This window comes from Cheilinus undulatus, linkage group 21 (assembly GCF_018320785.1).
Source record: "Cheilinus undulatus linkage group 21, ASM1832078v1, whole genome shotgun sequence".
NCBI lineage: Eukaryota > Metazoa > Chordata > Actinopteri > Labriformes > Labridae > Cheilinus > Cheilinus undulatus.
This window is the reverse complement of record NC_054885.1, coordinates 37941957-37954250: the sequence shown is the minus strand read 5'-3', so window position 1 is coordinate 37954250 and position 12294 is coordinate 37941957. Positions and strand designations below refer to the sequence as shown.

At 40.2% G+C, this 12294-nt stretch overlaps 1 protein-coding gene across 1 annotated transcript in view; it reads right to left on the bottom strand.

The window, feature by feature from the left end:
- The window catches only part of cacna1aa (calcium channel, voltage-dependent, P/Q type, alpha 1A subunit, a), a 145441-nt gene extending 133460 nt beyond the window's left edge, over window positions 1–11981 (bottom strand). The window contains exon 1 of the mRNA XM_041778582.1: window positions 11179–11981. Within this exon, the coding sequence (XP_041634516.1) occupies window positions 11179–11540 (362 nt within the window). The 5' untranslated portion in view covers window positions 11541–11981. The remainder of the gene's footprint in view (window positions 1–11178) is intronic.
- Window positions 11982–12294: the final 313 nt, after the last annotated feature.

Below are 12294 nucleotides of genomic sequence, written 5' to 3'. Positions count from 1 at the left end.
CCTCTTTCTTCACATGTCTTGGCTCCGACCAGTGCAATCTGATAGCAGCCATCATGGGGGTGTTCTAACTTCCTTCAGGACAATGGAAAAAGATGGAGAAGTGCTGTCCATTTTAATATGCAGTCAATAAATTAAGCCCGCTCGCCTTGAACAGTCATTTGATCTTTCATTGATTCTGGGTCAAAGCGAAGAATCAGAGACAGAAATAGAGGATAAATATGCCACTGCTCATTCACCATAAAGCACTAAACAATGAGACATAATCACAAGACTCACTGTGTTATATGCACATTAAATCATAATAATAATTAGCACTAATAAGTCAAAAGGTACTCAACTTTATGAAAGGGTTGCAGATTTAAGAAGCACATGACTTGTATCCTGTTTCCTGTTGAGCTCATTGTTTCTATAGATCACTGGATTGACTTCCTCTCCATTTACAGCAGCAGTGGAAAGCACACTGAAGTGTATGCTGATGTCGCAGGCAGCACCATATGGTGTTTAATGTGTTTGTTTAAGTGTGCTGTATTTATGCTTGCAGGTTCTATAATTAGTGCCCTGCACAGGTACTCACTATGAACCCACAGCTGACACACCATACATGGTTTAAATTTACTCCTCAGGATGACACCTGATACGCACCTAACGAGGTCAAGAGGGCACAGAAGGGTCAAAGGTCAATCAACTATTATTTATCATTTATTATCCTCTTGTTTTACACAATAGGAGAATATATCCCAGTACAAGAGACTTGGATCAAACCCAAAACACCCGTTGCCGCTACCACTTTGTGCCCTGTGTTATACATGTTCCCATCCAGGGGTGGGATGTCCTAAATCTGACTGGAATACAGGGGTAGGGTCAAGTTCTAGGTGTGCATGTTCTTTCATAGTAAAATTTTCTAGAAGTAAACTCCAAACTGAGTGTTACAGGAGAATTACCTGCTAAAGAAATGTGCAAATGTCAGCAGTGTCAGATGGTAGAGGCTGCTAGAGTGGCCAACAGTATGAACTAGTCCCATTCATACACATTTACACGCTACTGAAGCAGCAGTGGGAGCAGTTTGGGGTGAAGTGTCCCGTCCAAGAATACATCAACATTTGACTTCAGCTGGGGTCAAACCCTGACCTTCTGGTTGAGACATGACCAACCACACCACTGTTCCACAGTCGCCCAACAACAAGAAGTGTTGAAGATATAAGGTTAACTGTAAGTTATTGTTTAATTTGAAGAACCTGAGACGTGATTTTTTCTGAGCACCATGTGTATATAGATAAATACATTTATACAACACAGTGAGAAGGACATGTGTTGGTAATATTTATATTTTCTAAAGTTCATCTGCCACTTGCAACAGGCCTGAACTCTGCCCAGCTAAATCTAATTAAACAGCCAAATATGTGTGTTGTATCTAAAAGAGGATATAAGAGAACAGTTATTTATAAGGTACTCCCATGGGTCTGGAGGCCTACTAAATAAAGCTGCAGGTCAGAAATCTGCCGAATCCACTGAGACTCTGCTAAATTAAAAAGTTCAATCAGAGAAACACCAGTGAGATGATCAACATGCTAACACTTGGGTTGGCTTCAGCTCTGAATGAATCAGTCAGAATTACAGTTTTTTAGACTTTGAGGTGATACTATAATATCACACACTATCAACACCTTTTCTGACACCATGGTGACAAAAATAGGAGTCCTAGGCACCCAAAAGTAGGTGATTTCTTGATTTTAATTTCTAAAATTTGCAGGTAAATTCCTGAACTCTGTTTAAATTGTACAAAAAATGTGTAGCATTAAGGTACCAAAAGGTTGCAATTTTTTTTTTTTTTGTGCATTTTAAGCAGCATTCAGGAGTTAACCTGGAATATTTAACACACTCAGCCCTCTTCTATTTGCCTATCCTTGGAAATAGAAGTAGTTTTAGAGTTTTGATCATTGCTGATACTATTAATCATCAAAGTCATACAGATTGTCATTTTTAAAACACCTAGCATTGAAAACAATTGAAGTACTGAGACATTTGAACACCTTACATCAACTGATAAGACACTGAGTCCAGGTTTCATACACCTCACCTTGACATTAAAGTAAGTAAAACAAATCTAATACAGGTTAAGATATGCTAAGTGATTGGGTATGCTTAAATGGCTAGTTGATGGCTGACAAGGCACCTAGCAAATCATTTTAAGTATTTTGGGGAAGCCAATCAAATATCAGGGGGCCCTGACTGGCTCTGGCTACCACTGGCTCTGCCCCTGAAACATCATTGGTGCTACTCTTTGCTGCTGTAATCCATTAGGGTGTTATAAAATATGCTATCTTTTAATTTTGGCTGCCAATATGTTCACTTTTTAGTGGTGTCTCAAACAATTCGTTAAAAACAACATAAAAACTTGGTGTCAGAATGTTTGTTTGCAGTGTTAGTATGGTAGCACTGCTGAAACTACGAAGAATAATACAGTCTAGCACAAGCTTCATGCTCTGTTGAGGGCCATATTTTATTTTATTTAAAGAATGTTGGGGGAGGCAATAAAAAATGGGCCACATTTGGCCCCCGGGCCATAGTTTGGACACCCCTGCTGTATATAGGATGTCTGCAATAGGTGCAAACTTTGGCAGATTAAATGTATTATTAGACAATCAAACCCCAAACAAGCAGATAACAATAAATGTGTGATTTTTAGAGCTTTAATGCATGCTGTGGGTGGGATGATGCCTTCAGATGTTGATGCTAAAACATATTTCGTCCATTCTTCCAGCTCATCTTGGTGAGTTTTACCACATTTGGCCACAGAATGACATTATCTGTATCTGCAGCCTACTTAAGGTTTCCCACAATAGACCAGTTTATCGATGAATACATCGTAAAGCCTCACGCTCTCTGGAGGATAGGGTGGGACATTGTTGAGCTTGGTACACCTCACAATTTATTGCAATCCAGTAAACACAAAAACCACAAGGTAGAGCTTTTGAAATAACCAATAAATTGAATCAACAGCCTGGTACAATCTCTGCAAATATTGGACATTTTAAGCTCCACAAAGGTAGAAGTTATTGCAGAGCTTTTTGTTGGATTATATGAGATTTTTCTCTTGTATCAAACAACTCTGTCTGTGCAGGGACTGTGTGCCTCAAAGACAAATACAGATGGATATAAACATTCAGAAAAAACATATAGACGCTGGTATGAAAAACTCCTCCTCAGCTGCTTTCTAAACCATCAGAGAGCACGCAGCAGAAAACAACAGCACTCATTATATTGTCAGCAGCACATACAGCACATCTTTACTATCTCTGTTAATGTCAACAACACCAGTAAGCTACAATTCCATTCACTGAGGAGCAGCTCTATTCTCCAGGCTTTATTTCCTTCCCTTCATCCGTCTCCAGCAGGATTTGGATGTTTGCCATGTACACTAATGGAGAAAAAACTTTCTGTAATGAGAAAATATCTGTATTCTACAGTGTTTGGGACCAGCTGTATGCCTGTTTGACTATAAGAGAGAGACAGAAGCTTTTTTAAAAATTTTATAGCCCATTATTATGGGAGAATAGGTGTACTTTAACATTAGCACAGGCTGGACATGGGGGCAGCCATCATAAATACACCCACTGGTTTGTAGACTACCTTCCTGGAGCCTTAAGCTCAGCTGTTTCTGGTTTCAGCTGTGATTTAAATGGGAGGGAGGGGCATCATGTTAACAAGTCATTGTGTGAAATCCATCCATGAAACAAAAACAGTAGTTTGCTGTTTAGCAAATCGTACTAATGCTGTGTCTGTGTCTCAGAGGATTTTTTCAGTGTACTGGTTCGAAACTGGTGCCATGAAAAAATCAAAATTATGTACAGATTTTCAATAAAATCCCAAAATGTTGTGCCGAATCATCATTTGGGGACTTTTGCTGCTTTCTCATTCACTGAGAAATCCCAGGTTAATTGCTGTTTTGTCAGCTGTAGTTGCCGGTGTAGTGCGAACATGTTAGACTGTTGGTCTGTCTCCAGGTAGCTATCATCACACGGCAAATGGACCATGGGATGCTTTCTTAAAGCCTCATAAAAAAAGTGCATGCACTAAAACTTTGTAAATAAGTCAAAAGGCACAGATTTAATGCTCTCTTATTGTGTTGTTGGCCTGTAATGGCACATATGCACTGGCACACAGAGACGCTGAGCTCATATGCACAAACTTGGGGAAAATACACCCTTTTCCATGAAAACTGGCCTTACTGCATTAAGTATGTAATTATGAGGACAGTAACAGTATGGCATAAGTAGAGTAAAGATTAGCCTTCTGTCTGTGAGAGCTGATGGAAGCATGCTGCAGTTTTTATGAAGCACAAACTTTCCAGAGATCAGGAAACAAGTCCACCTCTGTATGACTTTAAAATAAACGATGATAAATGGTGTTTAAATAAAGTTGGCAGATATTACTTTGAACTCCTGGTTATGGCTTAGTAATAGAAATTTCAATCAGTCTGAGACTCTCAGTTGCTTCTTTTATCCACAGATGACACAGTTATGTATGGCAAGGATGTGGCTGTTTGCTTAGGGTTTCCTTCATTTAGAGCATTGGTTCCCAACCTGGGGTCTGGGACCCCCCAGGGGGGGCACAGAAGATCTTAGGGGGTGCAAGGCTTTGTCTGCTCTGAGGCTGCCAAAATTACATTTGCAAATATTGACTACAACCATGATAAAGCAGTTAATAAGTACTTTATATAGAGATTTTTTGATAAGAAAAGCATGCATAGGCCATTTTTAGGGTTTTATTAGTGAAACAATTAAAATCTATGTTGATTTTTGACAGCAGTGTGTCATTTTTTCTTCTATCTTGGGTCCTGGGGGGGCTTTGCTCTGCTTTTCTTGGGTACATGTAGGGGGGGCCTCCAAGGAAAAATGGTTGGGGAACACTGATTTAGAGGAAACTTAATCAGGGTGGTGCTTAAGTGAAAATATTGCCTTTAAATAAAGGCACAATCTGTTATTCTGAATATTTAACATGGGTTGTCAGAATCTGTGTTGGGTGCGAGCAGGATTTGACACACCTGTTGGGGGTGCAAAAAAAGGCACAATTAGGAGACCATGCTGTTAGAAACATTTGACCTCTGCAGTCCTGAAATGATCAAAGTATTTCATCTAACTGTTAGTCTGATGACAGTTACTGAGGGTGATGATGGTGAATTGTGGTTTATTAACCACACACATCACTAAACATGAGCACAGAAATACTAGCATGTAGCAGCAGAAGGTCCAACCTACCTCTAAAAAACAACCCTACCTGTAATTATGCAAACCTTAAACCTTAATAAAGTTTAAATCAACATGTCAAATAAAATTGATCTGGTTTAAGCCACTTAACGTGAGCATGCTTTCTGTTCATACTCTTCTGCTTTATGTTGAATCTATTCAATAAGAAAAGTCATTCTCTGTTTCTTTGTTAATTTTAGAAAAAAATCCTTTTTAGTTTAAGATTTTTTCAAACTTAATCACCAACATTTTCAGTTCAATGGACTCACTATTTCAGAGAGGTTGACTCTACAAGAAATGAGCTAAACATTTTCCTTTCAAACATGAAAACATCAATGATTGAATATTCATTCAACTAATTCCCTAATAAAAAGACATCCTGCACACACTCCCTCTCTCACACATCTGTCATGTAGACCGTGAATAGACGTGATTCAGCAGCACTTACAGTCCTGCATTCCACCAGAGCGGCCCAATTAGTGCGTGTAGTTATGTGACGGCACAAGCATCGGCACGGATCAATACAATCATTACTCCAATTTCCCCTCTTGTCATTAACACTCACGCAGAAACGTACTTCTACATTTGCATGGACACCAACAGACATACACAAACCCTGCAAATGAGAAATACTGAGTTCACATGCTTGCTATTTCTCCCTCAAATGGTGAAATATGTACTGGCTTAATGGAAGATGAATGCAGGGAAATGCACGCTCGGTGGTTCTAGTGCATGCACACACAACACAGTTTAAAATGATGCCATTCATTTAGTGACACCTGCATCTTGTGTTGTTAAGATAAGGCTCAAAATGGAAAAAACATCAACACTGTGTCAGTGCACAAGTTAATAGCAAAGTCTCTCATTTACCTGCACATAGGAGGTTTTACCATCAGGTAAAGGTAAGACCTCATACACCAAGTGGCCCCATGGGACGAGTGAAGATGTGCATACAATTAACAGTAAACATAAGAATGAATTCAGTGATTAAGATGAGCATTTAGGATGTAAATAAGGTGCCCAGAGTAAAAAACATAAAAGTATCAAAATAGAGTTGGATGGTGGCGCAGATAACCGAGAGGTTAAGTCATGCATGGATACTAGTCTACCAAGTGGGCTACCAGGGTTCAAGTCCAACCCATTCCCATTCTCTCTCCCCGTTTTCCCAAGCAATCCATTGTCTTGTCCAAACAAAGGCAACAGCGACCAAAGACAACCCCAGGAAGAACGCCCTGCTGAGTTCAAACCTCCCAGAAAGCCCCGCCATGCCTTCCTAGTGCAGTAGATCTATAAAAAAATATTAAATCCATAAAATGTGGATTGCTTTGTGGTAAAACAACATACAGTTGATTTTGAAAATTTGGTAGTATTGATAGATACAGCATCTACAGAGTGAGTATTAAAACATAGTGATGTGGAGACTTTGAGTCATGCTGCTCATATCAGAGGATGAGAATTTGCTTGCTTACATTTTGACGTGTCCTGTGGTTTTACTTCTGTGGCTTTGTTAACTCAAAAGAGATGCTTCCAAATATTGTCCTTCACAAAAGCTATGATCACTTTCAGCAAAATGGAGGAGGGGCTTGAATTACTTCTCAGGCCTCCAAATGACTAAAACCACCCCTGCTACTCTATTCTTTCTTACAAACATGAAATAGGAAGACACCTGTGCCACACTAATAAGGGAGCTTGTTTGTGTGCATCTCTGCAAGCAGAGGCAGTTTACCAGCAGGTAAAGGAAGGCAATAGCCTGGGGCCTTGTGCTCTAAGGGCCCTAATGTAGTCATTATAGGTTTGCATCTGATGTGAAGTATGCATCTGAAATCATTCTCAGTGATTAAGATGCTTATTTTGAATTCAAATAAGGGGCCAGTACAAAAGCAATAAAAAACTTCCAGTAGAACCCCTCGCCCTGAAAACAAGGTCAAAGACCCTTAAAAAAGCCCAGATTTTTGTTCGTATCAGTAAAATTTAATTAGGCAGATCTGTAAAGACATGAAACAATTACTTTTTCTACAAAAGCATGAAATAATTTGTTTTTATTTTTTAAAGATTTTAGATTTTCTTCTATTATGCAAGTGTACATTTAGCTTTGAGACATGTTAAAATCCAACAATGAGGGTGTTTTTTTTATTGTTCTTCATGTAAGAAATGATAGGAAAGGACTGCTTGGGCATGTCCTGTCGTTCTTTGATTTTGTTTATGGAAAAGAGATGCCTCAGAATATTTTTCCTCAATATCGATGAAAAGTTCAAGCAAAATGGAGGGTTAGTGAAATTTTACTTCTTGTCTATGGCCTCCAAATTACTGAAACCTCCCCTGATTTTTTAACCATTTCATGCCTTTTTATCACCACATAATGATCCACTATTTCATGGATGTGACCATTCTGTATATATCTACACTACTGTAATTTGTTATGAAGACAAAGTGGTGCTATTGTTGGGCTTGGGCTCAATTGAGGGTCTAGGGTTCCTTCCCAGGGACTTTTTTGGCCTTTCGAACAAGTCCGGCAGAACATATCGTTCCATTTTACATGTTGTAGTGCCGTTTTTTAGACTATTTGAAACCGCTATACATCAATACAACCTTAGAACCCAAATTTTAATGATATGTATGTGATAAGTCTATAGTAACAAATTGAATTGCTCAAAAGTGCAAAAACACTTTTTTTTACACATCTTCCTAAATACAGAGATGCCATAGCTGTATCCCTCAAATTTGTAATTGTAAAAAAGCTGCACAAGATCATTTCAAAGCACGAAAAAATATTTTGAGTATGTTCATAACTTCATTTCTGAAATACACTTATCTTTATAAACTGTGGCAAAAATGAAAATAAAATGAAATTGTGCTCAATTTTCAAAAAAGACAGCATCTTTATAAAAAAATTAACTATTTCCAGTAGTGAAATCAAATCTCTAAGTGTGCCAGATACTTTTGAGCATACATGTGTTTGCAGAAGACCATGTTGAAACAATAACAAGTGCGACTCGTGACCTGCAAAAAAACCAACACATTTATAGCCTGGATTATATTATATCAGATTGTTTTTGATGTGTGCGCTTTGTACTACATTTACGCAAAAAGAGAGAGGATATTTCTAGAAGGAAACAGTACTCTTGAACACATTAAATGTGTGATATGTTCGTGTTACTCCTCTGGTTTTGTATGCAAAAAGAATTCTTGCTCAATCTCATTTGGTTACAATTCTACCCGCGGTTGAAAATAGATATGCAAATGGGAGCGCCGGCAATCCCATAGGTTTGGGAGTGAAGGAACCTGATTTAGGTTCTAAATACTCATCATGAAGGTAAAAGTAATTTTTGATGTATACCTCACATTTCCCCATGCTTTGAGGCCTCTTGGTGCATGACAGCCCTGCCTGCCTTTGCTTAATGGTAAAAGCACCATGGTACCAGTGCATGCACACTGAGTTTGAAATGATGACATTCGTTCGGTGACGCCTGCATCTTGTGTGATTAAGATGAAGCTTGAAATGGGGGAAAATACAAACGCCTTGTCAATGCAGGAGTTAATAGCCCACTACAGCAAACTCTCTCACTCACACACATCAAATGTAGGAAGACACCTGCATCACGCTGATACGGGAGTGACACACACACACACACACCCACACACACACACACACACACACACATTGTAGCTGCTTTTCTCATTTCTCTCCCACCTTTCCTTGCCTCTTTTCCTCCCCTCCCCCCTCTCTTACACAGGCGCGAGGCTCTGGGCCTACACCGCACACATGCTGACATCAGCAACCAGCAGCGCCCCCTAGACACCCCCCCTCCACCACTACCGTCACCAGCACCCACTGTCACACACAGGAAACGTAAATCAAGCAGGTCCCACACCACTGTGACAAGAAATTGCTTACAAATGTGATTGATGGTGATAAACAGCCACATAAAGGCTCTGTTGGTTGATGCCCCCCACCCCTTAATTAGCTATAAATTACATGTGCATTGTCTGTGTCACCTCCTGTATCCCCCCCCTCACATCGCCCTGCCTTTATGTATCTGCTTGTTACAGATTTGTCATTAGGACTATAGGCAGCTTTGACTCATGGAATAAGAAATAAAAAGCACCATTCAATCAAACATGTGTGCACACATCAGGCTAGGGCTGGGCGACATGGACTAAAGGCATATCTCTGCATCTTTTCAGCTCAATTGCAATATATATTTCAACATATTTATATTTTAATAAACGGGAAATTGCTGTCATGCAACCAGAATTATAAACTTTGATATTCTCTTAAAAATCAAACAATACTGAAACCTGTTTTGGCAGCAAAAATAGACGTCCTAGACACCCAACACTGGGCAGTTTTTAATTTCCAATCATCAAAAATGGCAGCCACACTCCTACACACAGTCTAAAATGTACAACGACACAAAAACACTGGCCAAATTCCCTTGTACTATGCTTGGCTAAATTTGTCTGTGCTTTTAAATAGCCTGTGTTTCGGAAAGACAAACCTTGATCCTTTTAATAATTGGGGAGGTTGCCAGTTCCATCCAATTTTTCATATTTGTACAGTAGCCAGTGTGCTGAAGCTGGTTTGCAAATTTTGATGGTTAAAAAATTAATCAGGTGTCTTGTGCTTCTATTTTTGCCACTCTTGGATCAAACTATTATGAGTATCATTTACCAATTACATCATTATATCCTAGATATCATAAAATCAGAACTCAACATTTACATAAACATTTCAGGTAGATGTCAGATGATCAAGAAGATGTCTGATTTAATATAAATGATGTTGATTTTTCTCTGTCTCAGGGGTTTTCAAAGTGTGGGAGTGAGCCTCCCCTCACAAGAAATGATTCATTCAGTGGACCCCCACCCACAAAAAAGATTCAAATTGAAAAGAAATTAAACAACATTTCAAACATTTATGTCTAATCTTTAAACATTTTTAACAATAATATTTTTTGGATATTTTGGTTTGCAAATGTCCTTAAACGTCTGCCATTCCTTCTTATTCAGTTATAATGTCATTAAATACCCCTTTTTCATATTTTTTGACCATTTTACAACTTCTTTTTGCCACTTATCCCCCATTTTTTTCAACTTTTATCCAATTTTTGCCCTTTTGCCCATTTATGCTGCCTTTCATCATTAAATATCCCTTTTTTTCCAACTTTTTTGCTCATTTTTGTGATGTGTTTTCGCCACTTTTATCCAATTTTTTCCCCTTTTTTAAATCATTTTTTACCACTTTTTCTCCATTTAAGTTACCTTTTGCCATTAAATACCGCTTGTTTCCTTTTTTCCCATTTTTTGCCTCCCCTTTTTGCCATTTTTCCCCATTTTTGCCCATTTAAACTACCTTTTGCCATTACATACCACTTGTTTCCTCCTTTTTGCCCATTTTTTTTCACTCTTGACTGCTTTATGCCCATTTAAGTCACTTTCCACTCATTTTTTGTCACTTCTCACCCATTTCTGCTACTTTCTGACCATTTTTCCACTTTTACTCCCCATTTTTGCCCCTTTTCACCTATTTTTTGCTGCTTTTTGACCATTTTGCCACCTTTAACCCATTTATATTGCTACTTCAAGCCGTTTTAGCCACTTTTCACCACTTAGATTGTGGCTCTTGCAAAGGTATTTTTAAACCGTTTTGCTCTTTGGTCGAGGGTTGAGGAACGCTGCTCTATAGCATAGTCCCTATAGTAGAGTCTATTCATTTTGCTCAGTGCACAGCAGAAGTTCGCAAAGCAAATCACCCTTTTTCTGGTTTATGGTTCTGCGCCTCCCCTGAAGCTCTGTGGCGCCCCCCAGGGGAGGCCCGCCTCACACTTTAAAAACCACTGCTCTGTCTTATTGAAATCACATTGACACATCGCCCAGCCCTACTTCAGGCCTACCTGATCAGCTTTTACTCACTCTAGCAGGTAAAGGATATGGCCATTCGGTGATCTTTTTGGCGTATTTTCTGACGAAGTTATCCTCACTGAAGATGAACAGTGAGCGGTTGACAGTGAAACAGTTCTGGCGCACTGGGATGGGGTTATACAGAGCCATAGTCCGGGCTCTCTGCGCCATAGACTGCTTGTACATTCTCTGGGCCCCTGGACCTCCAGGTGGGCCGTGACCGTGCGCTCCATGCCCCCCATGTACCCCATGCCCACCGTGGCCATGCCCGTGTCCGTGTCCGTGGCCATGTCCATGAAGTCCTCCTTGCCTGCTACCACCGCGTCCGCCCGGGCCACCTCCTCCGGCCCCCCCGCCGTACCTGGCCGGTACCTCATCTCCAAACCGCGCCATTCTCTGGTCACCGAAAGCCAATCTTCACAAAGCAGCGGAGAAGGAGACCAATGCTCAGCTGTGCAACCACACAACATTACATCCCATCTGGATCAGAACGTCTCATATGCACGTCGGGTTGTGTTGTGAGCTGGTGCTGATCACAGAGCAGCTCTGTGCTGCTTTCAGCAGACGAGGACGCCCATGAAGCGTCTCTTCACTGCGCGTCTCTGCCAACGGCCAATTGTGGGTGTGAGGAAATTAAATATGTGGTCGGTTGGCCGACTGGTTGCTCCGTGTGGTGGTTCTGTGGGGTGCCTCGGTCTCAGTCTGTCCGTGTAGAGAAGCTTTTACCCCCGACATGAAATCATGGGGAGACTCAACATGAATGTTTGATGCTGTCCATGGTTCATGCCTGCATCAGCGCGCAGCAGCCTCCTGCACCTTCCTCCACTCTCATGGCAGCATGGAATAACAGCTTTAAAATCACACAGGCCTCTAGAATTAGATGGTGAGAGATCAATGTGAAAATAATGAACAGCCTATAGCTACCACTGCCGTCTGTGCCGTTCAACTTAGCATTTTCTAAACGGTTCCCGAAGACTTGAAAGGCATTGGAAAGGGAAAGCTACGATTATTTATTTATTTTTGAAACATCCGCAATGTTTGGCACAGTGTGTGGCGATAATGTGGCTCTGACAAGCCGTGAGAGCAGGAAAATGCTGACATTTGTTGTTAAAGCATCTTATTTCTGAGAGCGCAGTCTGGAGTAGAA